The 19,765-nt window shown below is 39.9% G+C and overlaps 2 protein-coding genes across 7 annotated transcripts in view; both read right to left on the reverse strand.

Annotated features, from left to right (window-relative positions):
* Nucleotides 1-1,651: 1,651 nt before the first annotated feature.
* On the reverse strand, nt 1,652-11,435 carry LOC139151031 (serine-rich adhesin for platelets-like). 6 transcript variants are annotated; one of them, XM_070723550.1, is made up of 10 exons: nt 11,310-11,435; nt 9,291-9,404; nt 8,591-8,722; nt 8,252-8,320; nt 7,892-7,999; nt 7,543-7,671; nt 6,747-6,842; nt 6,390-6,491; nt 4,096-4,224; nt 1,652-3,879 (listed from the first exon to the last, which is right to left on the reverse strand). In XM_070723550.1, exons 1-10 carry the CDS (start codon nt 11,314-11,316, stop codon nt 1,703-1,705), a joined length of 3,063 nt encoding a protein of 1,020 aa, XP_070579651.1. In that variant the 5' UTR covers nt 11,317-11,435; the 3' UTR covers nt 1,652-1,702. The 6 variants fall into 6 exon arrangements, with proteins under 6 accessions (XP_070579651.1, XP_070579654.1, XP_070579652.1 ...); XM_070723553.1 differs by lacking the exon at nt 8,591-8,722; XM_070723551.1 differs by lacking the exon at nt 6,747-6,842.
* A 234-nt stretch (nt 11,436-11,669) lies between these two features.
* The window catches only part of LOC139151030 (transient receptor potential cation channel subfamily A member 1-like), a 33,189-nt gene continuing 25,093 nt past the window's right edge, over nt 11,670-19,765 (reverse strand). The window contains exons 17-26 of the mRNA XM_070723549.1: nt 19,604-19,760; nt 19,083-19,190; nt 18,624-18,790; nt 17,002-17,062; nt 16,656-16,724; nt 16,054-16,227; nt 15,412-15,480; nt 14,860-14,973; nt 14,216-14,337; nt 11,670-13,396 (exon numbers count right to left, since the gene is read on the reverse strand). Of these exons, the coding sequence (XP_070579650.1) occupies nt 13,270-13,396; nt 14,216-14,337; nt 14,860-14,973; nt 15,412-15,480; nt 16,054-16,227; nt 16,656-16,724; nt 17,002-17,062; nt 18,624-18,790; nt 19,083-19,190; nt 19,604-19,760 (1,168 nt within the window). The 3' untranslated portion in view covers nt 11,670-13,269. The remainder of the gene's footprint in view (nt 13,397-14,215; nt 14,338-14,859; nt 14,974-15,411; nt 15,481-16,053; nt 16,228-16,655; nt 16,725-17,001; nt 17,063-18,623; nt 18,791-19,082; nt 19,191-19,603; nt 19,761-19,765) is intronic.

The raw sequence follows: 19,765 nt of genomic DNA on the forward strand, positions 1-19,765 counted from the left end.
CAAATCGCGCGTTGGTTGCTATCGCTGGCAACGTTCCAAACGCGCACTTTTGCACGTGCAAAATCTTACCGTTCCGTTGTTTTCTATGGATTTTCGACTCCTGGTATTTTGAAAATGCTCAAAATCTTTCAACTCTCTCAATTGTCGACCAATTTCGCTGATTTTTGGTAGGATTATTGAAGTCATACATGAGAATATATATAAGCATGCGTTTCTAAAAATTCTGGGCCGTTTATGAGATATCGCCGTAAAACCCTTCAAAATTTCACAAAATGACACAGCAGATATTTTCCTCTTAAAATTCGTTTGTACTTGAACAGATAACCTAATCCATGCTAGGGGCTCTAAACAGGTATCTCATGTGTTACATTCTGAAATTTTGGAAAATTTGGTGCAGATTTGTAGGAGCTGAAACATTTTAAAATAGAGCTGTGAAAATTTGTATATGTGTGACGTCACTGACCAATCGCGCGACAAACCTGCGTATTTTGGAATAACATAGTTCTGTACATCTTTATTATGCAAGAAAACCACGAAAACTTTGCATTCTGATTGGTTTTGGAAATTACCCTTAGCAACCGTTGCTTAGCAATTTGAATTTAAGCATGACCGCCCTTTCAAAGGGCCAGTAATTGTAACTTTGGATGATTTTTTGACAATTTTTTCAACCATAGGTTCTTGTTCTACTTCCTGAAGCAGGTGGAGATACACAGTATGACACTGCAAACTCAGCCTGTACAAGTATAGACTGCATTATTATGGTTGACAAGTGAATGCTGGTCCGGACTAGAACTCAAATGTAAACAATAACAGTACTAGTGCATTTTGCACGTACAGATTTGTGTTGACAAGCTAAATAGTTGGTGTTTTCAAAATGCTGTAGGGAGTAGAACAATAACGTTGACATTGACATACAAACAAAGGTCGTGAAGGAAACTCATCAAAAGTTACAGCTACTGGCCCTTTAATTTAATCCAATGTGTATCTGTGATGACTATTTTAACTACCTCGGCTATTCTGTAGTCCCGCAAGAACTTCGAGACTAGTAGAAAACACACGAAAAGAACCAATGAATATGTCGCTGTTTGCTTCATTATGAAAACTCCATAAGCTGTATCTTTTGGTGATTTTTTTCAGAACTTTTGTTTTGTGGTTTCCCTACACTTTCTGCATTGAATCCCTAAACTGTAATTTAATGCCAAGTATTTAGCATATCAACACAACCTATATGAGTATAATCTCCATTGTTATTGTTGAAAATTGCATTCAAGTCCGGACTAGAATTCATTTGTAAACAATAAACAATGATCACTACACACATACAAGCTGTGTTGACAAAAAGAATACTCAAACTTACAGCATGACAAACGGATTAGGGTCAGACACGGTAGTTGGATATACAGAAGCACAATACTGAAATTATTGCCACAAGTTACAGCTATGTCCCTCTAAGTAACGGCTTGTCACATAATAACACAGTTTGGCGATAAAATCAATGTCCTCGCCAAAAGTCGATCGCAGAATTATACTGTATTAATATAAGATTCGAACGAGGAAGTCTTTGTTTTGATATTATTTGGATGAATTGAAGAGGTAAGTTGTATTACAATAATTCCACAGATTCTAACTGCGTGTTTTTGTATGTAAATAGTTTGTATCTTTTATTTAACAGATCACAGTTCACAAAAAACCTATGTTCATCCTAGAATGCGTAATTACTTGCGGTACCCTTTGTTTGTGCGTCTTTGACAGAGTGTTTCGAGCTTTTGTGAAAAGCATTGCGAAGTTTTTTGAACGAGAACACCCTCTTTTTACGTTTGGTCGCCGTGGAAACAGGACCGAGCGCTGTTGTCACGTCAACATCAGATGCTTCCCGCTCTAACATGTCCGACTTCATACCAGCATCACTACGTACAGAAGCAGTTGCAACGCCAGTTGGCTCCCTGTACATGTGTTGCTCGGTCCTACCGAGCGAGGGTATCACAGTTTGGTTTACGTATCGTTGAGGTACTTTTGGAGGATACGTGGCCAATTTCCGCTCAGTTACAGGAGAAAGTCTAGCGTTGGCTGCAACGATCACCCTACGATTTACCTCAGGCGTGGGACCGAATTTTCGGTCATCGTATTTAATATCAATTTCTGCTTTGTCTCCCACGGATTGCTTAATCATATTCTTTTCGCGTTCAAGTGATGTATCTTCCTTAATTTTGCCTTCATATCTTTTGATTTCCCTTTTATCTGTAAGAAACCTTGTGGATTGTCGAGATTCTTTGCGACTGTCAATAACTGAATAATTCTTCATTTTCTCTTCTCTGTCACGCAAGTTGTTTGCCATGTCATGGGTTAAGGCTTGGCCGCGAGACCGCGAAACCGTGGCTCTACTGGTCGGCCTACTGTAGTCAATTGCCGGAGCAGTGTCACCATACGCGATACTCCTATTACCTGAGTCTGTTTGAGTGACACCATTTGGACGTGACTGGTGCGGGGTTTCCATGAAATCTGGACTCCCATCACACTGCCGATCATCGCCGAGCAGGGTGACATCGCTGGAACCCTTTCTCGGGGCAACCATGTCACTGGCAACGGAGACAGAGTCGTAATCGCTGAAATCCCCGTTCCACGAACTCGGAAGACTTATACTGCTCACAGTACCGCTGATGGCCGTCAGAGAACTCACAATACTGATGGAATCCTCGCCAAAAGAGGGTCGTTCTTCTATGCCATCAAGAGCCGAGTCCTCTTTACCGCTGGATAAACTTTCCATGTTCATCAACAACTTCTTAAAGTTCTCATCTGAGAATGGAGGCATCCTAGAAATGTTCTCCGAAGATGACGTATCTTCAAGACTGCTGCAAGTGAAAGCAGAGCTACCGCTTTCACAGCTGGTAGGCCGCCTCCCTGAAGGACCCGCGCGTAAAAAGAGTTTTGCTTGTCCTTTTGGAGAAGGCCAAGTTTCTTCCTCCTCGGATTCAGTCTTTGGTACACTGGCTGATGAGGACGATTCCTCCTTTTCCTCCGACGAACGTGCAGTGTCTTGCGTCTCAGATGCCAACTCCGGCCCACTGGCTGATTGTTCTGAGAAATCGGTAAGCATATTGGCGCTGTTGCTCTCCTCAGGAGTTACTCTCGCCGTTTCGTCTGGACTTGTAGACGAAGGTGGAGTTATTCCGGAGTCAGTTCCTCTCATTGAGGATGTACTTTCTTCACTGGAAATGTATTCCTGGTTAGGCAATGATGGTGACGTTGATGGATATAGCGAGGATGAACTTTTATCTGGGCTGCGTTCAAGAGCGTCATCGCCGGCAACAGAACTGTATCCACTGAAAAGGTTCTCATCAGACGTGTTTGTTCCTATAAGGTCTATGTGCATCGAAGGCATGGTCCCGCAAAGGGACTCCCTAAATCGATCGGGACTCAGCAGGTCGGGTGACACAATGTCGTTGCTGAGGTCTGACAGGCTGGCCGTATCATGGCGAGTGGACTGCTGTCCATCCAATGACGGATCAGAGGAAGTAATGTTGAATGAATCCAGTGCCGCAAGTATAAGACTGTAACTGTCGTCGCTGTGGACCTCGACCTGGGAGCAAAATTCGTCGTCCCACGCGTCGCTCAATCTCGGCCCCGGAGAAGCCAATGGAGATCTCGCACCACTTATCACAGAACTGGGGGCGTCTTCCTTCCCAGGTAGTGAAGGCGCTGATGACGTCCACGACGTTGGACGGTGCGATAAAATTTGTCCATTTATGTCCACATTTGAGAACTCTTTTCCTGAGTTGTCTGGGATTGACGTCCCAGTTTGAATACAGGAAATACAGGGTAACTCTTTATCCGTGGTGTGTTTGTCCACCAACTGTTTTTGAAGGCGGTTACTCACAGTCTCTGCAAAAAAATTGACAGTGCGACCGAATGAAAAGGTGACTAACAGCAGCTTTCATTTTTGGTTCCCAATAATGGAAAAATTAAAATACCCCATATTCATAGCTCATTAGAGTGTTAGAGTTCACGAAGTGATATGGTTAATTATTAAAAATTGCATAATACCGTACTATGTTACGTCATAAATAATGGAAAGAGGAAATAAAGTCTCACAATTACCTGAAGGGGCGTTCAAGTAAGATTTCAAGGCTCCAGCAGTTTCTGCGTCCACGATTATGAGAATACAGTTCATGGCACTTCGAAACAACGTTTGCAAAGTTCGTGGAATGTCTTGCAAATTTTCAGAATCTGAAAATAACAACGCCCGATAAAGAAAAAAAAATCAAAAAGTTTGGTAAGATTAAACAACGTCATAAATGTATGCACTTCGATCAGCAAATGTATTTTCGCGTGAATTCCTGCGATTGTTATTCAAACAATCATGTTACTTGTAAAGGCAAAGTGCACAAAGGAAAGTGATGTAATCATGGAGATCACGTGTAACACTCGTGTCACTATATATTAATAAATTCTGGTTCACTTCTGCACAAATCATAGATTTCTATAAGAGGCAATGCGGGAGTAATTGATAATTATACCCTTTGACCGCTAAGGTTTGACCCGAACCCATTGTTACTCAATGGTGATTGTTGACATGTTAACAGTGAAGTGGGGATGAACATGTAAACGATCGTTTCTTTGATATAATTAACAGCCCTTTCCTTTTTCTGAGAGAGAAATAAATTCTTCTAATTTGTATTATGGAAGATATGTTAACTCCCGTTATCATAATTTGGACAACAGTGCCGTAATGATGCGTTCACGACCCCTCCTAAAGGGGACTCGGAGGAGTACGGACCGAAGAAGATTTTCATTTTTTTTAAAGAATCCCAATACAACCTAAAATATTTCAAGTACCCCTTTCAACTACATGTATTCATAATCTTGAACTTGAAGTTCCTCCCCCCAAAAGAATCATGTCTTCAGTCCGAAGAGGTGGTGAGAGACTACATGATCTTTTTTTGACACAGGGCGGAACACGTGACATCTTTCCTTGTATATAAAAAGCAAAACAGTGATCCTATAAATATATAGTGGGTGACTTCCTCTCACTATCCTATCTGGCATGATATTTAAATGTGTGTATTAGAAATACACTACCGAGAACGTTGTTTGTTAACTTTTGTGTGTGTGTGTGTGTGTGTGTGTGTGTGTGTGTGTGTGTGTGTGTGTGCGCGCGCGCGTGTGTGAAATTTTTGTTCAATGTTAGTGCATCGTAATACTTCCAATCAGCAGCATTATCCTTTTCAACCCCCCTATAAATCCTGCAGTAGCTTCAAGTTCCCCAAATGTACCCAATTTTTCCAAATTCACTTCACCTCCAGGTATTTGTGAACACAGCCTAAAAATAGCGCAGCGCGCACGCATGCTTTCGATTGGTATAGCAGTCATCATCCCTCTATTTCTCTCTGTATAGATCAACCTATACTATTGAAAACAATAGGAACTACCAAAAACCTAGTTGTGAGAGTGGGTTGTAAAATGCCGTTGTGACTTTGTAGTGTCCAATAGCACATTACACAGTTTTAAGTAAAGTATGTTTGCATGGGTGAGTGGGGGTACTGTGGTGAGTGCTACTGATCTTGTTATAGCGTGAAAGATCGGCGACTTCTAGCTTGGTAAGGAAATAGAATGATACATTACAATAATAAAATAATTTCTGTATCAGACTAGCGAGGCTCTGTGCTTAAGTCGATTTCATAAATAACAGCACGGAATTCTACTAGCAAGGCTCTGAGACATGTCCTAGACATGTCTGTGTACGACGCAGTAAAATCGCGTTTATGGAACGCTATGTTGACAGGTATGTCGGTTTGCCCTAGTTTTATGCGCGAGACAATAGCTGATCAATAGAATGACTGTGTTGATGGCACCGTACAATATGTAGATTTGTGACAGGGTCTGATGGTTTTTTGCGTTTCTTTCGCATATGTACGTCAATAGAATCCTAAATGCTACGAATCCCTGTCTTCAACACCGGATGTAGCTCCGTCTGTAAATCCATGTTTTGGGAACTGCAGACACAGCAATGAATAGACTCAGAAATTACATGGCTGCACACGGTCACGTTCTGAAAGACCTGATACAGGCCTGAAAATACAGCTCTGAGATCTCGGTGAATTACGAACCCAGGGCCAGGAGCCAGTAAACACGCATACCTCGCAGCAAGGACCGTTGATCAGAGCCGGTCACGGGACTGGTATGTCCTGAATAATGAAGTCTGCCCGAGGGTTTTGTGACAATCCACTCGGCAGTACATGGAAGGAAATGCAGGGGCTTTGGTCATAGAGTGTATAAGGTCATCTGTGTGTTAAGACTTCAAAATGGTGTCACTGGAGTTGTGTTCAACGACTATGTTCATCCCCAAGATTGAAACTATCTTATTACAAATAAGATGAATCGATTAACAATACCTGCTTCCGAAGATTGCTGGTTCTCTTCTTTTCGAGCATTAACCTTTTTGCGAATCTTGTCACCCATCAGAAATTTTACTGTCTGTCTCAGACAATTTATATCTACAGACAAAAGGCGAAAGACGAACTTTGTGAACTTAGGTGTCTATTGTCATACAATACATAACGCTATAGTTAGGCAAGTGGTTAGGACGGTTTGATGTCTTCCAGCGAAACGTTTCGCTCGTGCATTCCTGACAAAACATGAAGTATCAACAAGTGATTTGTTCACACGAAAAGCTTGTCTGAAGTTTTTGTACATATTAACAAACAGGTCAGACGTATAAAACAAAAAAGCAAGCAAACCAACCAACCAACCTTCAACGCTTATGTCATTTAATCCTCCCTTAAATATATCTTCTAGGATGGAGTACTTTCCGGACAGAAATTTTGACTTGTAATCACCTTGGAAATCTGAACAAATGGAAGGATATGGCGCAAATTAACATAATTTAAGTGACTCATAGAGCGTTAGTCTGACAGCAAAGGATGCTGTTCGTCCGAGTTTCTTTTCAGGACGACAGAAGTGGCCCGTGTTTTTAACTGTTCTACCCTATAGTAGTCGTCTAAGGTTTCATCAAGCAATCAATATACGATATAAATTTAACCGTCTACTGTCTGCAAGTATTGATCATTGAAACGAAACAAAAACTAAAATAAAGGAGGTCACCGTGAAATGAAACGACAAGGGCATGGTCACTGACAATAGCTGGCGTTTTTGGATATACCAAAATATGTCACTGTATGTACAATGCGTAAATAAATTCTAGATCAGACGAGAATTTACCAACTGGACATTGCATGTATATGGGCTGTGTTGACTGGCTGAATACCGGATATTTCAACATAACGCTGAAAGAAGACAACGGAAGCTGTATTTTACCAGCGAACAGAACCAGTGAAATACATAGGCACGGCAAATGGCCCGGGAGTCTTGAACACGAAATCGAAGTCTGAGTATTTGCCGCTGATTCCGAGACAAAATCGGGGACAAAATAGAAAAAAATCAATTCTTCATTTTTTGAACAGTCGGAATGCGTAATGACTCTTCATCTACCTGTTACGCAAACCGACAAAATATTTTGTGGTATTCTCCATCGATGTAAAATCTCACCTCTATGCAGTTGTTGCCCGTTTTGACGATTTCGGCCAGCGCCATTCTTATATTTGTCCAGATCGCTCACCGATGACAGCATGACGTCACAAGAGAGACATCTGTCAAACTCGATCTCCTCTGAAGAGTCTGGGAAACAGAATACATGATTTCCCAAATTACTCGTTTGCTCGCTAGGCTAGGTGCTGCGGGGAGAAGACACGCAGTACACACCGTAAGTTTTCAAACTTCCGTCTCCACTAACTGTATACACTATCTCGATCGTTCCAAAGAAGTGCAACACTTCATGCGCAGATAACGTTGATGATGTGAACTTTGAGGTCGAGGCGGGTCATATTTTAATACTCACTGTGTAAAGCAGCCTTGGTGTTGATCAGACATTCGGTTCTTCTCAGCACTTCCTGGAAATCGTCACAAAATCCAGCTAATGTCTGAGCTATACGTAATGTTAACCTTCCTGTTGATAACCGAGAAAATGAACACCAAACAATGATCTATGAATAACCGACAGGCAAAGGCTTATGTTAGTGTCAATAAATTGGCAAAATGTTGTCCGCCTAGTTTGATATATTTCTCTCTCTCTCTCTCTCTCTCTCTCTCTCTCTCTCTCTCTCTCTCTCTCTCTCTCTCTCTCTCTCTCTCTCTCCATGAAGTTTTGACATTATCGATACACTAAATACAAAGTACGTACACTAGAAATATGGCCTACCTCTGGCCAATTGTCCCGGTGACCGGAGACCAGATACCAAACCGTCACGCAGGTCGGCCAACTTCAAGGCTGACGTTGAATCGAAGATAAAGAAACAGGTTGTCAGTTAAAGAGGTCATAGACTCGAGGCTACCTTCTGACCTTTCACATAAACCGACCTCATTATTTCTTCATTTATTGTTCAGTACCCCTGCACCACGACATCTTTAATCATTCACCAGTGAGTTATTATCTTTCATCCCATTTGGCAAAGCTTCTACAAGTCCGTTAGTTTGTCTGTCTGTCAGTCTACCTGTCCATGATTAAACTTTTTACGTTGACGATCGACTCAAAACCTACCGACAATCCGTTTGAGAAGCGAGTCAAAGATCGAAGCGGGAAATTCAGAATCAAGGGCACTTGACGTAGCCAGGCAAAGCACTTGCAATCCGAATACGCTGTCGTTGAAATGATGAAAAATATCATCGTGTTCTGCGAATGATAACGCGTGAAGCCGTCATGAAATGATAAGCAACGATTAAAGTAGCTTGAAAACCCTAAAACTTGCCACCCCACCCCTTTGTTAAACGCCTCGCCACGTTATCAAGGCAAAATCAAGCCGTATTGTCCGTGTGTATTCACTTTACCTGTCAGTTATTATGCCACGTCTCTATCGGCTGAACATTATGTTGTCGGTTGCGTTGGAATATGTGAACACAAAAATGCATTATATTAAAGTGTATTACACTACGTTGCATAACATAACCGTGCATTGACAGCGACTGCCAATATGAAAAGAGAAAACTGGTGGGGCGAGTGTACCTTATATCGGCAGATATCGCTTCAGGTTCGACTAGTCGAAGTGACCAGAGATGTCAGACTTTCGCACGGTTTTAAAATCACAAGGTGGCGGGATCTATCGTCATATTTGGCAGCAAAATTATCCAAGAGTCTTACTCTATTACTTTCCCATTGCAATCTTGAATTACTTGTACCGTTCTTTAACTGCCCGGCCGCTGTGAAAAAAGTGATCGACAGCGTAATATTATGTAACACTCACCTATCGCATCATACCAGATCTGGTCTTTTCCTTCCCAGGAAGTCAAAATCTCCTTGAGCTCTTCCAGGGGTTGGATTACAACCCGTATCCGCCTCACCATTTCCTTAGCAACCTCTGAATATCATGAAGAGAAATAGAACGGGGGCAGTCCTTCAAACACAATGAAAGCCCTCGATGACACGGGACCATTCATTTAAATATAAGGGGAGAACCATTTGATTTCTGGGGGGGGATATGGAGGATTTTGAAAAAAAAAATTGTCACCAGGTGAGAGAGAAGAAAAAAAAATTGATCCTGTCATGGCCTGAGAAAAAAAATTGTCATAACAGACAGAAGAGAAAAAAAAATTGTCACAATGCACCAGAAATAAGCATAATTTGGAAACCTTATTCTCATGTATTCTCTGCCGGCGCGCCGCCATAGGCGGCGCAAATGTTTTTACCCAAACAATTCTTATGTTTCTTTCCCCAGCACTATGATATAAACATGCACTACATAGGTCTACTTTATACCTCAGTACACTCAATGTTTTCCTTCCCTTTTCTGACCCAAGAAATCATATTTCAGGATTTCTGTTGCAATATCTCAATGGCATAGGCACTATCTAAAGGGGACTATTTGACTTCTGTAAATTGTGAAAATTTAAAACACAAGACAATGAAAAATGAGGAACAAATATAATGAAATACAATGTGTGAGCCTTGTTTTTCTGACCACAAACACCGGATCGCAAACATACCATATTCAGGCTTTTCATTAGAAGCTGGCAGCTGGAGAAATGACACAAGAAGGTCACAGATTTTACGTTCCTGTATATTCATTTGTCTTCAGTCTCTGGCAAACAGAACTGTTTTTCACAAATTGTATTGTCATTGTTTGGTTGTTGAATATTGTGACTCAAAATTGATCATGCAAAAATGTAAAAAATATCAGTGTTCAATGTCATTTTCAAACAGTTTTACTGAGTGCAAAATAAACTGAAACTCCTCTCAGATTGCACCATTAAACACATCAATTTCTCAAAATTTCCAATACGAGAGGGGGAACCCCCCCTCTCGTGCTCTCCCCCTTGGGGTATTCTAACAGTTTCACTTATTAAACAAATTAAAAAAACTCACAGATTGCACCAGACTGCACCATTGCACACATCAATATCTTAAACATTTCCATGCAAGATAGGAGAAAGCCCCTGTGACACTTTCCCCCTAAGCCTCTCTCATGTTCTCCCCCTGTACTTTCAAATTCTGCCCGGTCAGATATCCTAGTGAAAACCTGTCATAATATCCATCCAAATTAAACAATGTACTATATGATTAGATACTGCGTGATCTTTTATATCTTTATTTTATTGTGACTTTGAATTTCATTTTGATGTGTTCACCTTTTTTGAACCATCATGAGATAACTGATGATAGTCTAGCAGGGTACTTCAGGATTTGATAGGTCTTTACTGTTGCTGTATTTTGTGAATTTTACAATTACATGTATTGGTATTTAACTTTTCTAAGTGGGGGATCGGTCAAATTTCAGAGTTAGAGAGGGAGGTTACTCAAATTCATCATGGGTTGGCGAAGGGCGGGGGGTCACTTGAAATTTCGGAGTTTCAGGCCGTAAATAATGACGGCTCCCTTATATACAACGCATTACAAACTTGATGACCGATAAAAAAAATTTGCACTGCTACTCCATTTGGAAAAAAAAAATGATGCAGGTCTGACAGTAGAAAAAAAAATTGCTGTCACTCTGACAGGAAAAAAAAATTTGCTCCCATACCCTCTTCCTCCATACCCCCCCCCCGAAATCAATGGTTCTCCCCTAATGGATATTTGGACAATTGACAAATCTTGAGTAGTCCGACTCAATAAATCCATTCAATTTGTCACTTTATGGGTGTACGATGGCATGTTATGTTTGGATTTTTCTGCATGTACCAATCTTTCACAAATGTCTGTCCATCTAGACTTTGATTTATTATACGCTCACTCGGTTAAAGGACAATCGAGTGCTTCAACCGTTTACCTGACATCACGTCTCCGTTGGTGGCGACATCATGGATTCGAGGACTACCTGCTGCAAACGTCTGAAACGTGCTACCGCCTCAACCGCCATAATGTTGAACTCCCTTTTGTTTTGAGGTCGAATGCTTTTAAATGGAACGCAGGGCGCTTTTAGCACACCCACGTCCATAACTTCACTCAAAGCGCGACGTTCGATCGCTTCTCGTTGCTATTCGCTCGTTCACCACGCAGAACTTTGGAACGCTGATTTGCGACGAGGGCGCTATACTCAGGATTTCCCCGGAAAGCCATGGCATGCACAGAGAGCTGATAGACGATGAAGAGAATCATACACGAGCAGACTTCATCAGCCGTGCAAATGATCATTCGAATGAAACCATTCGTAGTCATGGTTTTTTTTTTATTTTCTACTTAAAACGCCGCACATGAAAGTGACAAAAGCTGTAAGTTTTCATTAAATTTCCATCATCTTGTGATCTAGGAAAGGAGCACATTTTATTCCACAAAGCAAGTTAAAATACTCAAAGTACTAGCCTTAAAAATACATACGAAATTTACAAAAAAATTGTATACGAATTGTAAAGTGTTTAACGACAAAATGAATTCTATTACTGGCTGAAATTCGGATGTCAATAAGACATTTCATATATACAGGCCGTGTTAAAAAGTTGAACATCGAGCTTTTCATTGTGACATTTGGCAGTAGATCAAGAATTTACGAACAGAGCAAAAATAATGGAAATCACATTAAAATTGTAGCCAATAGAGCTTTAATACTATGGGCTTCTGCATACCTAATTTTCAGCTATTAAAATTACAAACACTTCAAAGTCGTAGGTAAAGGGCATTTCATTTGAAAGCCAGTTTGTGTACTTCCTGCACACAGAGAATTACACAAAGATGAATTCATTCATGCACATAGATACATGGATACATGGATACATTTATCCATCCATCAATCAATCCGGTCCATCAATCCCCCCATCCATCCATCTATTCATCCATTATACATACTGACATGTATACTGTTACACATACTGAAATACCGCCATATATACTGGCACACTGACTTGCATACGTACGTCCTACGTATATCATGAATGTGCTATGGTTCCGTGTTTTTGTGATATCGTGTGTGAAATTTAAATTAGACACATAATAATCCCATAATTTGGACTCAAAGTGATTGTGAGTCAAATGCGTTCTGTCTCGGAGTTAACAATTTGAAGCAAAAACATTTTAGAAAATGTTTCTGACGCCCATGGAAACTTGAAATGCTTACATTTAATGTTTATACTACTTTTGATATAGAAAAATCTGCTTGTCAAAGACCGGAGCACTCTTCATACATTGCGATATTAAGCGAATAAAAGGAGTATAGTACTGACTTTCGCCGATTTGCCACGTAAGAGTTCAAATTTTGCAGTAAATGCGATTTTTGACAAAACATTAGTCTAAACTTCATTAGTTTTATCAACTATATGCGACTAAAATGATTATGATCTGATTGTCATAAGGTACGCATTCAGAATAAAAAATATCACCTGACGTCGATCGGTAAACAAATTCTCGTAAATTGTATCAAAGAGCAGTGAAAATGCACTAAAGTTCTCTACACTCAGTGCTGTCAATATCCAATTATCATATTCCTTCTTAACCGTCAATATTTTCGTACTCTCCTGAATAACTCAACAGACATTTGGCAAATTTTAGTCATCAATGAACCTTAAAAATGTAAATTGCGATGCTATTTGTGCAAAGGACGGCAGTCTGCATGGATACTTGTAAGAAGAAGTCTGCAAAGTGAATCACCATGCTTCGCCTAGACCGGTACTCATCGACCTTTGAGGGAAAGGGCACGACGCGCGAGTGGTCACTGTAGGTGATTGTATATAGTCAGGAAAGTCGACAGCACACACGTGACACTGTTGAATTCCGCACAGTTCCCGTGGTTGCTACGCTTATTCACTCAACTTAGCCATCCTTGGAGTTGAGAGGTTGATGACTTCGGGTGTAACGTCCAGTTTCTCCCCGATCATTTTTACATAGTCCACCTGTTGTTCCAGGAGAGTCGCCATGGTTCTCTGCCTGCGATTAAAAAATGGAGAGAGATCTTTTTGGAGCGCATTCCCTGAAAGTGCACGAACTAGGTTTTTGCCGTGGTGATCTTTTGGTATACTTATAGTAAGCTATGTCTCGCCCTTTATTTTCCACGTGATTTCAATTTTTCGATTGTGCTATGTATTTTGCCTTTTTTCCTGTTAACGATTTTTGAGTTTTATTTATTACAGTATCTAATTTTATTTTACACTGGTCCTCCCTGGAAATCAGTACATTTGACTGAGAGAGCTGACCAATATAAATATGAATAAATAAATAAATAAAATAAAATAAATAAATGAATAACTAGTACCGTTATAGAACTGTATCCATTATGAGAAGCCTCAATCTTCAACAAATTTAGACTGAATCAGAATTTTACGTACATGTCATGTATATCCTAAAGTTACGACAAAAACTGGCAAGATGAGAAGAGGGGGGCGGGCAGATGGGGATATAAACCGATATAAGCTGACGTAGGGAAAGTCGACATTTAGAAAAGTTGTAACTGAGTTAACATCCAGGAGGGAGCTGAGAGCAGACGATGACGGAAAAAAAAAAAAAAAACACGAGCGGACATCGTAACCGAAAACTGGGAAAAAAACCTAATGAAACAGTGACGGAAGTAAAAAAAAGAAGAATAGATACTTGTATTCAACAGACAGGATAGCCATGTAGGAGGGTTGAGGTAAACCAAACGGCGAACGATAGACATGAACTTGACACCGGCACACACGAACGTACAGACAGGAGGGTAGCCAAAATTCGAAAATAAAATTCAAGTCGATAATATACAATAGGACTCACAGAGATGCAATGCGGTCGACTTCTTTCTCTAAGGCGTCAAGTTTCTCCGCGTTCCTGTCCCTGCTCTCCTCCGCTTTGATTGCTTCAGTGTTGACTTGGTGTTTTACCAGAACTTTCTTTATCTGTTTGGAGAGGTTTGCAGTGAACTTGGTAAAAAAATAATTGGTCTACTATAGCACCGTTATAGGGAACAAAGTCATAATTATGGTATTGTAAACCCATTTACAATTCCTTCTAGTTAGGCCCCTTCCGAGGTTTTGATGCGCGCGATCAAGCATAGTCAAATCTGCACGAATGTTCCCGATTTTTCGGAGAACAATAATTGTGGCAAGGTGATGCAATACATTGATGATATGATTGCGATAACGGGGTTCATCGATGTCGACTCCATAACGCATATTGAACAAACTGAAAAAGTATGCCCGGAGGTGGAAAATCTACCCGACGAATTCGTGGAGGTAAAAATATGATGAAACATCATGTCGATGTTTTCACGGTCTAGTCGTGACGTCAACGCGTTACATAAATATTAAGCATCAACAGAATTCGTTTCAATTAGCCCAGTCTGTAATATACCGCTAACAGTAGATTACGCGTCTTATATAACGTCAGTCTAATTAACTTTTCATGCACCTGGTACCTACCTTTGTCCATCTTGATTTTTGCTTCTTGTTTGGTTCCACGGTGTTTGTCGAAAAGTAAAGTTTTCTCTGAAAGTATTTTGGTAGGTTGGTTTCGATTTTTTCTATTGCGTCAACCTTAGAGACAAACAAGGGAATATCAGATCAAAGGCATCTCACATTGTATTCTGCGGAAAAAAATTCCCTCAATCGAAAAATATACCATGGTCGATCATTATTGTGATCTGGCTTGTCAACAACAGCATACGTCATCATATGCCTCGTGGTTACCATGATTACTATCTTTATCATCATCACCACAGAAGCCATCATCATCATCATCATCATCATCACCACCATCATTATCGTCATCACCATCATCATCACCATCATCATCATCATCATCATCATCATCATCATCATCATCATCATCATCACCACCACCATCAACACCATCATCATCATCATCATCATCATCATCATCATCATCATCATCATCACCACCACTACCACCATCATCATCATCATCATCACAATCATTATTATTTTAAAATATTTAAAAATATTTTTACTCACGTCCATGACTATCCTTTCAATGTAGGCGCTTTTCTGTATTTTGTCGATGTCTCCAACCGCGATACCAACCTGTGAACGAAAATTATCATAATCTACTTGATGCAAAAATATTACTTTGAGAGCCAAAAATTAGAAAAGAAGTCGCAACATATAGAGTACAAGTACTACCACAAACTAATGATCTATATCTTTATGTTTTCATGATCTTTATTATATCGCTCGATAAGTATGCTGTAATACGAATACGTAAACACATCAAATATGTTTGGTACCAATTACTCGAACATCACACATACCAAGTAATGGGTATCAAACATATTTGATATGTTCTCATTTTAATTGTAATATTATTCGGCAATCCTGCATCGAGCTCTGTCCCCTCTGAGAATATATATATATATATATATATATATATATATATATATATATATATATATATATATATATATATATATATATCACAGATTACTTCTAGTATTAATAACGTTCTGCTCTGCTTTTAGCTTAGAGCACTGTCATTTTCATCGAGGACATCTGTATATATACATATATATATATATATATATATATATATATATATATATATATATATATATATATATTATATATATATATATATATATGATCATTTGAAACACTTACCAATAGATTCATGAGGACAATGGGCATCAGGAATATGAAAACTATGAATATGAAGTAAGTGGTTGTATCGAACGGCTCTAAACTGGTTGAGTAGAACATATCACTGTAGTCAAGTTCACCGAGGGTCATCACCGTGACTTTCAACATCGCTGCTGGCATGTTTTGGAAATATTCCTGCCGAAATGAAAAATCAGAAAATGCATTGAGTGACAAGTACCTCCTGAGACCATGTGTGTTTCTGCTGTACATAGGGATGGATTTCAGTATACACATATTGACTGGCCGTGTGTATACTGAATGCCTGATGACGTCGCTTACGTGGATCAGCGCAAAAAGAACGCATCCCACGTGACTGTCAATTGGCGAATTAGAATACAGACTGCGGATGAGGTTTGTTATAATCATAAATGACAGTGCAATCTCCAATCTGGTAAATTGGCAGAGTGAATGAGGTTTTGGAAGAGAAAACATTGCAAGCAGATGGAAAAGGAATGTGTCATTAATAGCCTTTGTTGGTCGATCAACTTTGGCTACCTCTCACATGTTAATTATATGACAGTGTCTGTTGCTGTTTTGGTGTACATACAAACAACACAACTTACCAGCCTTGCTAGCATTATGTAGAATGCTGAACCAAAGGCAATGGCAAACAGAATGAATAAGATGATGGCCTGCAATTGAAATGAATCGAGTTAACTTTATCAACTTGACTTCGATATCACCCAGAAGAGCAATAAGGTGTAAGGTAAATAAAAGTACTTAACGGTGAACTACAGATAAACTTGCTATGTGGAGTTTAGAAGTACTGCTACGTTGCTGTTCGTATCGACGTTTTAATAGAAGAAATATAATTGGCCAGTCAACGCTACTTTTATGTATGCCCGGCATCCTGTTGCCAATCAAAATACGTTTTACTAGGCAAATCATGAAAAATGTAAAAACACTTACTTTCATGAGTGACATGAGAACAGAGAAGAACATAACCACGTAGATACCGAACACGCTGAACCTGTCCAAACACAAAATAAGAATATTACGATAAATCGCAATGACGACGAAAATCAAGACTATCAGGAACACATTTAACGTACCCCTTTACGTTTATCAAAACTCAAGATTTACACTTTTAGCACCAGGTATCCTATACCTGTACAAACAATTTTTGCGTTTGAATAGTTTCGTAACATATGATCATGATGTAACATACTTTTTATCAGACTTGATAAATAGAAAATATATCTGCAGACTCAATTGCCTTGTACACGTACATGAATATAAAAGTGCAATGTTTTGTGCAGGAGAAATAACTTCCTGTATACCGGTAGTAAGTGACATTTCAATTTAGCAAAGAGGCCACACGATGGAGATGAGTTGTTTATCTCGAAAACTCTACTCTTACACCATGTAACACTAATAAACACCTATTGCCTGGTCATGAGGGCTATAGCGACCGTTTATTACCCCGAGGGGCCGTGTGTTACCAGAAACACATCGCTATTGCCCGAGGCCGTAGGCCGAGGGGTATATCGATGTGTTTCTGGTAACACACGGCCACGAGGGGTTATAGACGAGCGCTATAGCCCGAATAAAGACCAGGCTATAGGTGTTTTATAACACACCACATGCTCATGTTGTATTTTATATAGTTTTTAACGTGTTTTGATATTTTGCACCGCAACAATCCATTGTGACAAGTTTACTGGGCGATGTTTCCACAGCGATTTCAGTTGTACGCGTGGTACTTTCTTTCAAAAAATATTCTAAGCATACCTAGCGACATCCTTAGTTGCACCTTAATCTTTTCCGTCGATGAGCTATTCAAGCTCCTATGCTGTTGGAATGTTGGAAAATGTTGGAAAATCTGTTTTAGAGAATGTGTCGTCACCTATCCCGGACGCACATCACGTTCTAGTCACCCGCCATTGTTGCAAAGCTGCAGACGACACTACGGTCACGTGACTGGGCACTTTTCCAAATTTGGTAAGAACTATTTCCCTAGGGAAATAGCTTTTCAAAAAATGCCCTCTGACGTCACTTTTGTCGATTTGGTGGGGACTAGACGTATCTATTTTCTCGTCACGTGACGTATTCTGGCGAATCGCGATACGGAATGAGCATGTGGCGTGTTATAAAACGTATTAAAGGGCCAGTAGTTGTGACATTGGATAATTCCTTTTAGCTACTTTTGTTTTTCATGTTATCAGCAAGTTCCTGTTTTACTCCAAAAAGCATGTTGGAACATCTACTGTTTAGCTCGTCAGCAAAGCTTGTACTGTTAATGTCGACATTGGAATTTCAGTCTGGACTTGAACTCACACTTATCAGAGATATATAACAATGGAGTGTATACATGCACAGGCTGACTTGACAAGCTGCATACTGTGTATCTCAACATACTTTGTGGAATCCTGGTCCCTTCAATGACTGTCCTTACAAGAAGACCATCAAATATTGCTAGTACATGACTAAATTGAATAACTACTACAAGCAAGTCACAGTTCAAAGGTCATCGTATGCTTCCAGTCGTCACAACTACAGCTATATTTGATCTGAGTCAGAGCATATCTTACTTTCTAATGTACAGTATGAATATTATCCAGGCCAAGAAGATGGCGATCGCCCCGGCTTCCCATTGCACGGCACACGGTTTGTAAGACAGCGGAATCACATAGATGAGAGAACAGGCGTACAGCCCCAAGTCGGCGTAGTTCACGAAGTTCATGAAATATTGAAGCCTCTTCAGGAATGAAAAGCAAAATTAAAAAGGTGTAAATTTACGAGCTCTTACGCCCAATGATTTGATTGTGCATGGTAAAAGACTATAAATTTCTTCGTTCAGAGCGTGGTGAGAGAAATTAAAAACAACAACAACAACAACTTGATCGTCACTAGTCCGATTGCATGAATGTTTAAACAAGTCATTAATTTGAACAGAGAAAACTCTTGGTAAAATGACTGCATTTCATGGTACAGGAATAAATTTTATAGCATATACATTTTAACCTCTTCTACTTATATTGACAGTTTACCTGATTGAAGAGTTCCAATACTTCCTTGAGGAGTTGAATCATGCAATAACTAGCGATCATAATCTGGCATGTGAACATAAGATGAGATTGTTTGATAGAACTCCCGTCCTGAAAAAAGAAACAAATGCTATTCAGCTCGTTCATTATATGTTGTCAGTATGTTTGTCAGTTGCCCTCCTATATAGGCCAGCCAAAGAAAATCGAAATTTTTGTGCGTTTTTATCGTTGTCTTGTATATACTATGCATTACGACAAGATTTCTGAGGTACTCATAACCTTGGGCTATGTAGCACGAATAAAATCGGGTTTCCCTGTGGGATTTAGCCATAGCTCTAAACGTCCATTGTTTTCACTCGAAACGAGCATTTCTTTGTATTCGGGTTTACTCTTTCCTCATGTTAAGCAGGGTTACTTTGCCACACGCTGCAGAAATTTTTTGCGGGATAAGTTTTAAGGCAGACGACATTATTTTACGCGGGAAACCTTGACAGGTGAGGAACTCCTTTCTCTACAGTACTTACCGGGTGATAAAATCTACTATCGTTGACCGGACAGCCGCTGTTGTCAAGGTCAGCTGAGAGGATCAGGGGATTGAAAACAGCGTACAACGTCATGATGATCATGAACAGAAAGTAGAAAATGAAGTCGACGGCAAAAAAATACCGCACGAACCGATTCCTGTC

The sequence above is a fragment of the Ptychodera flava genome, chromosome 15 (genome assembly GCF_041260155.1).
Source record: "Ptychodera flava strain L36383 chromosome 15, AS_Pfla_20210202, whole genome shotgun sequence".
Classification (NCBI taxonomy): Eukaryota; Metazoa; Hemichordata; class Enteropneusta; family Ptychoderidae; genus Ptychodera; species Ptychodera flava.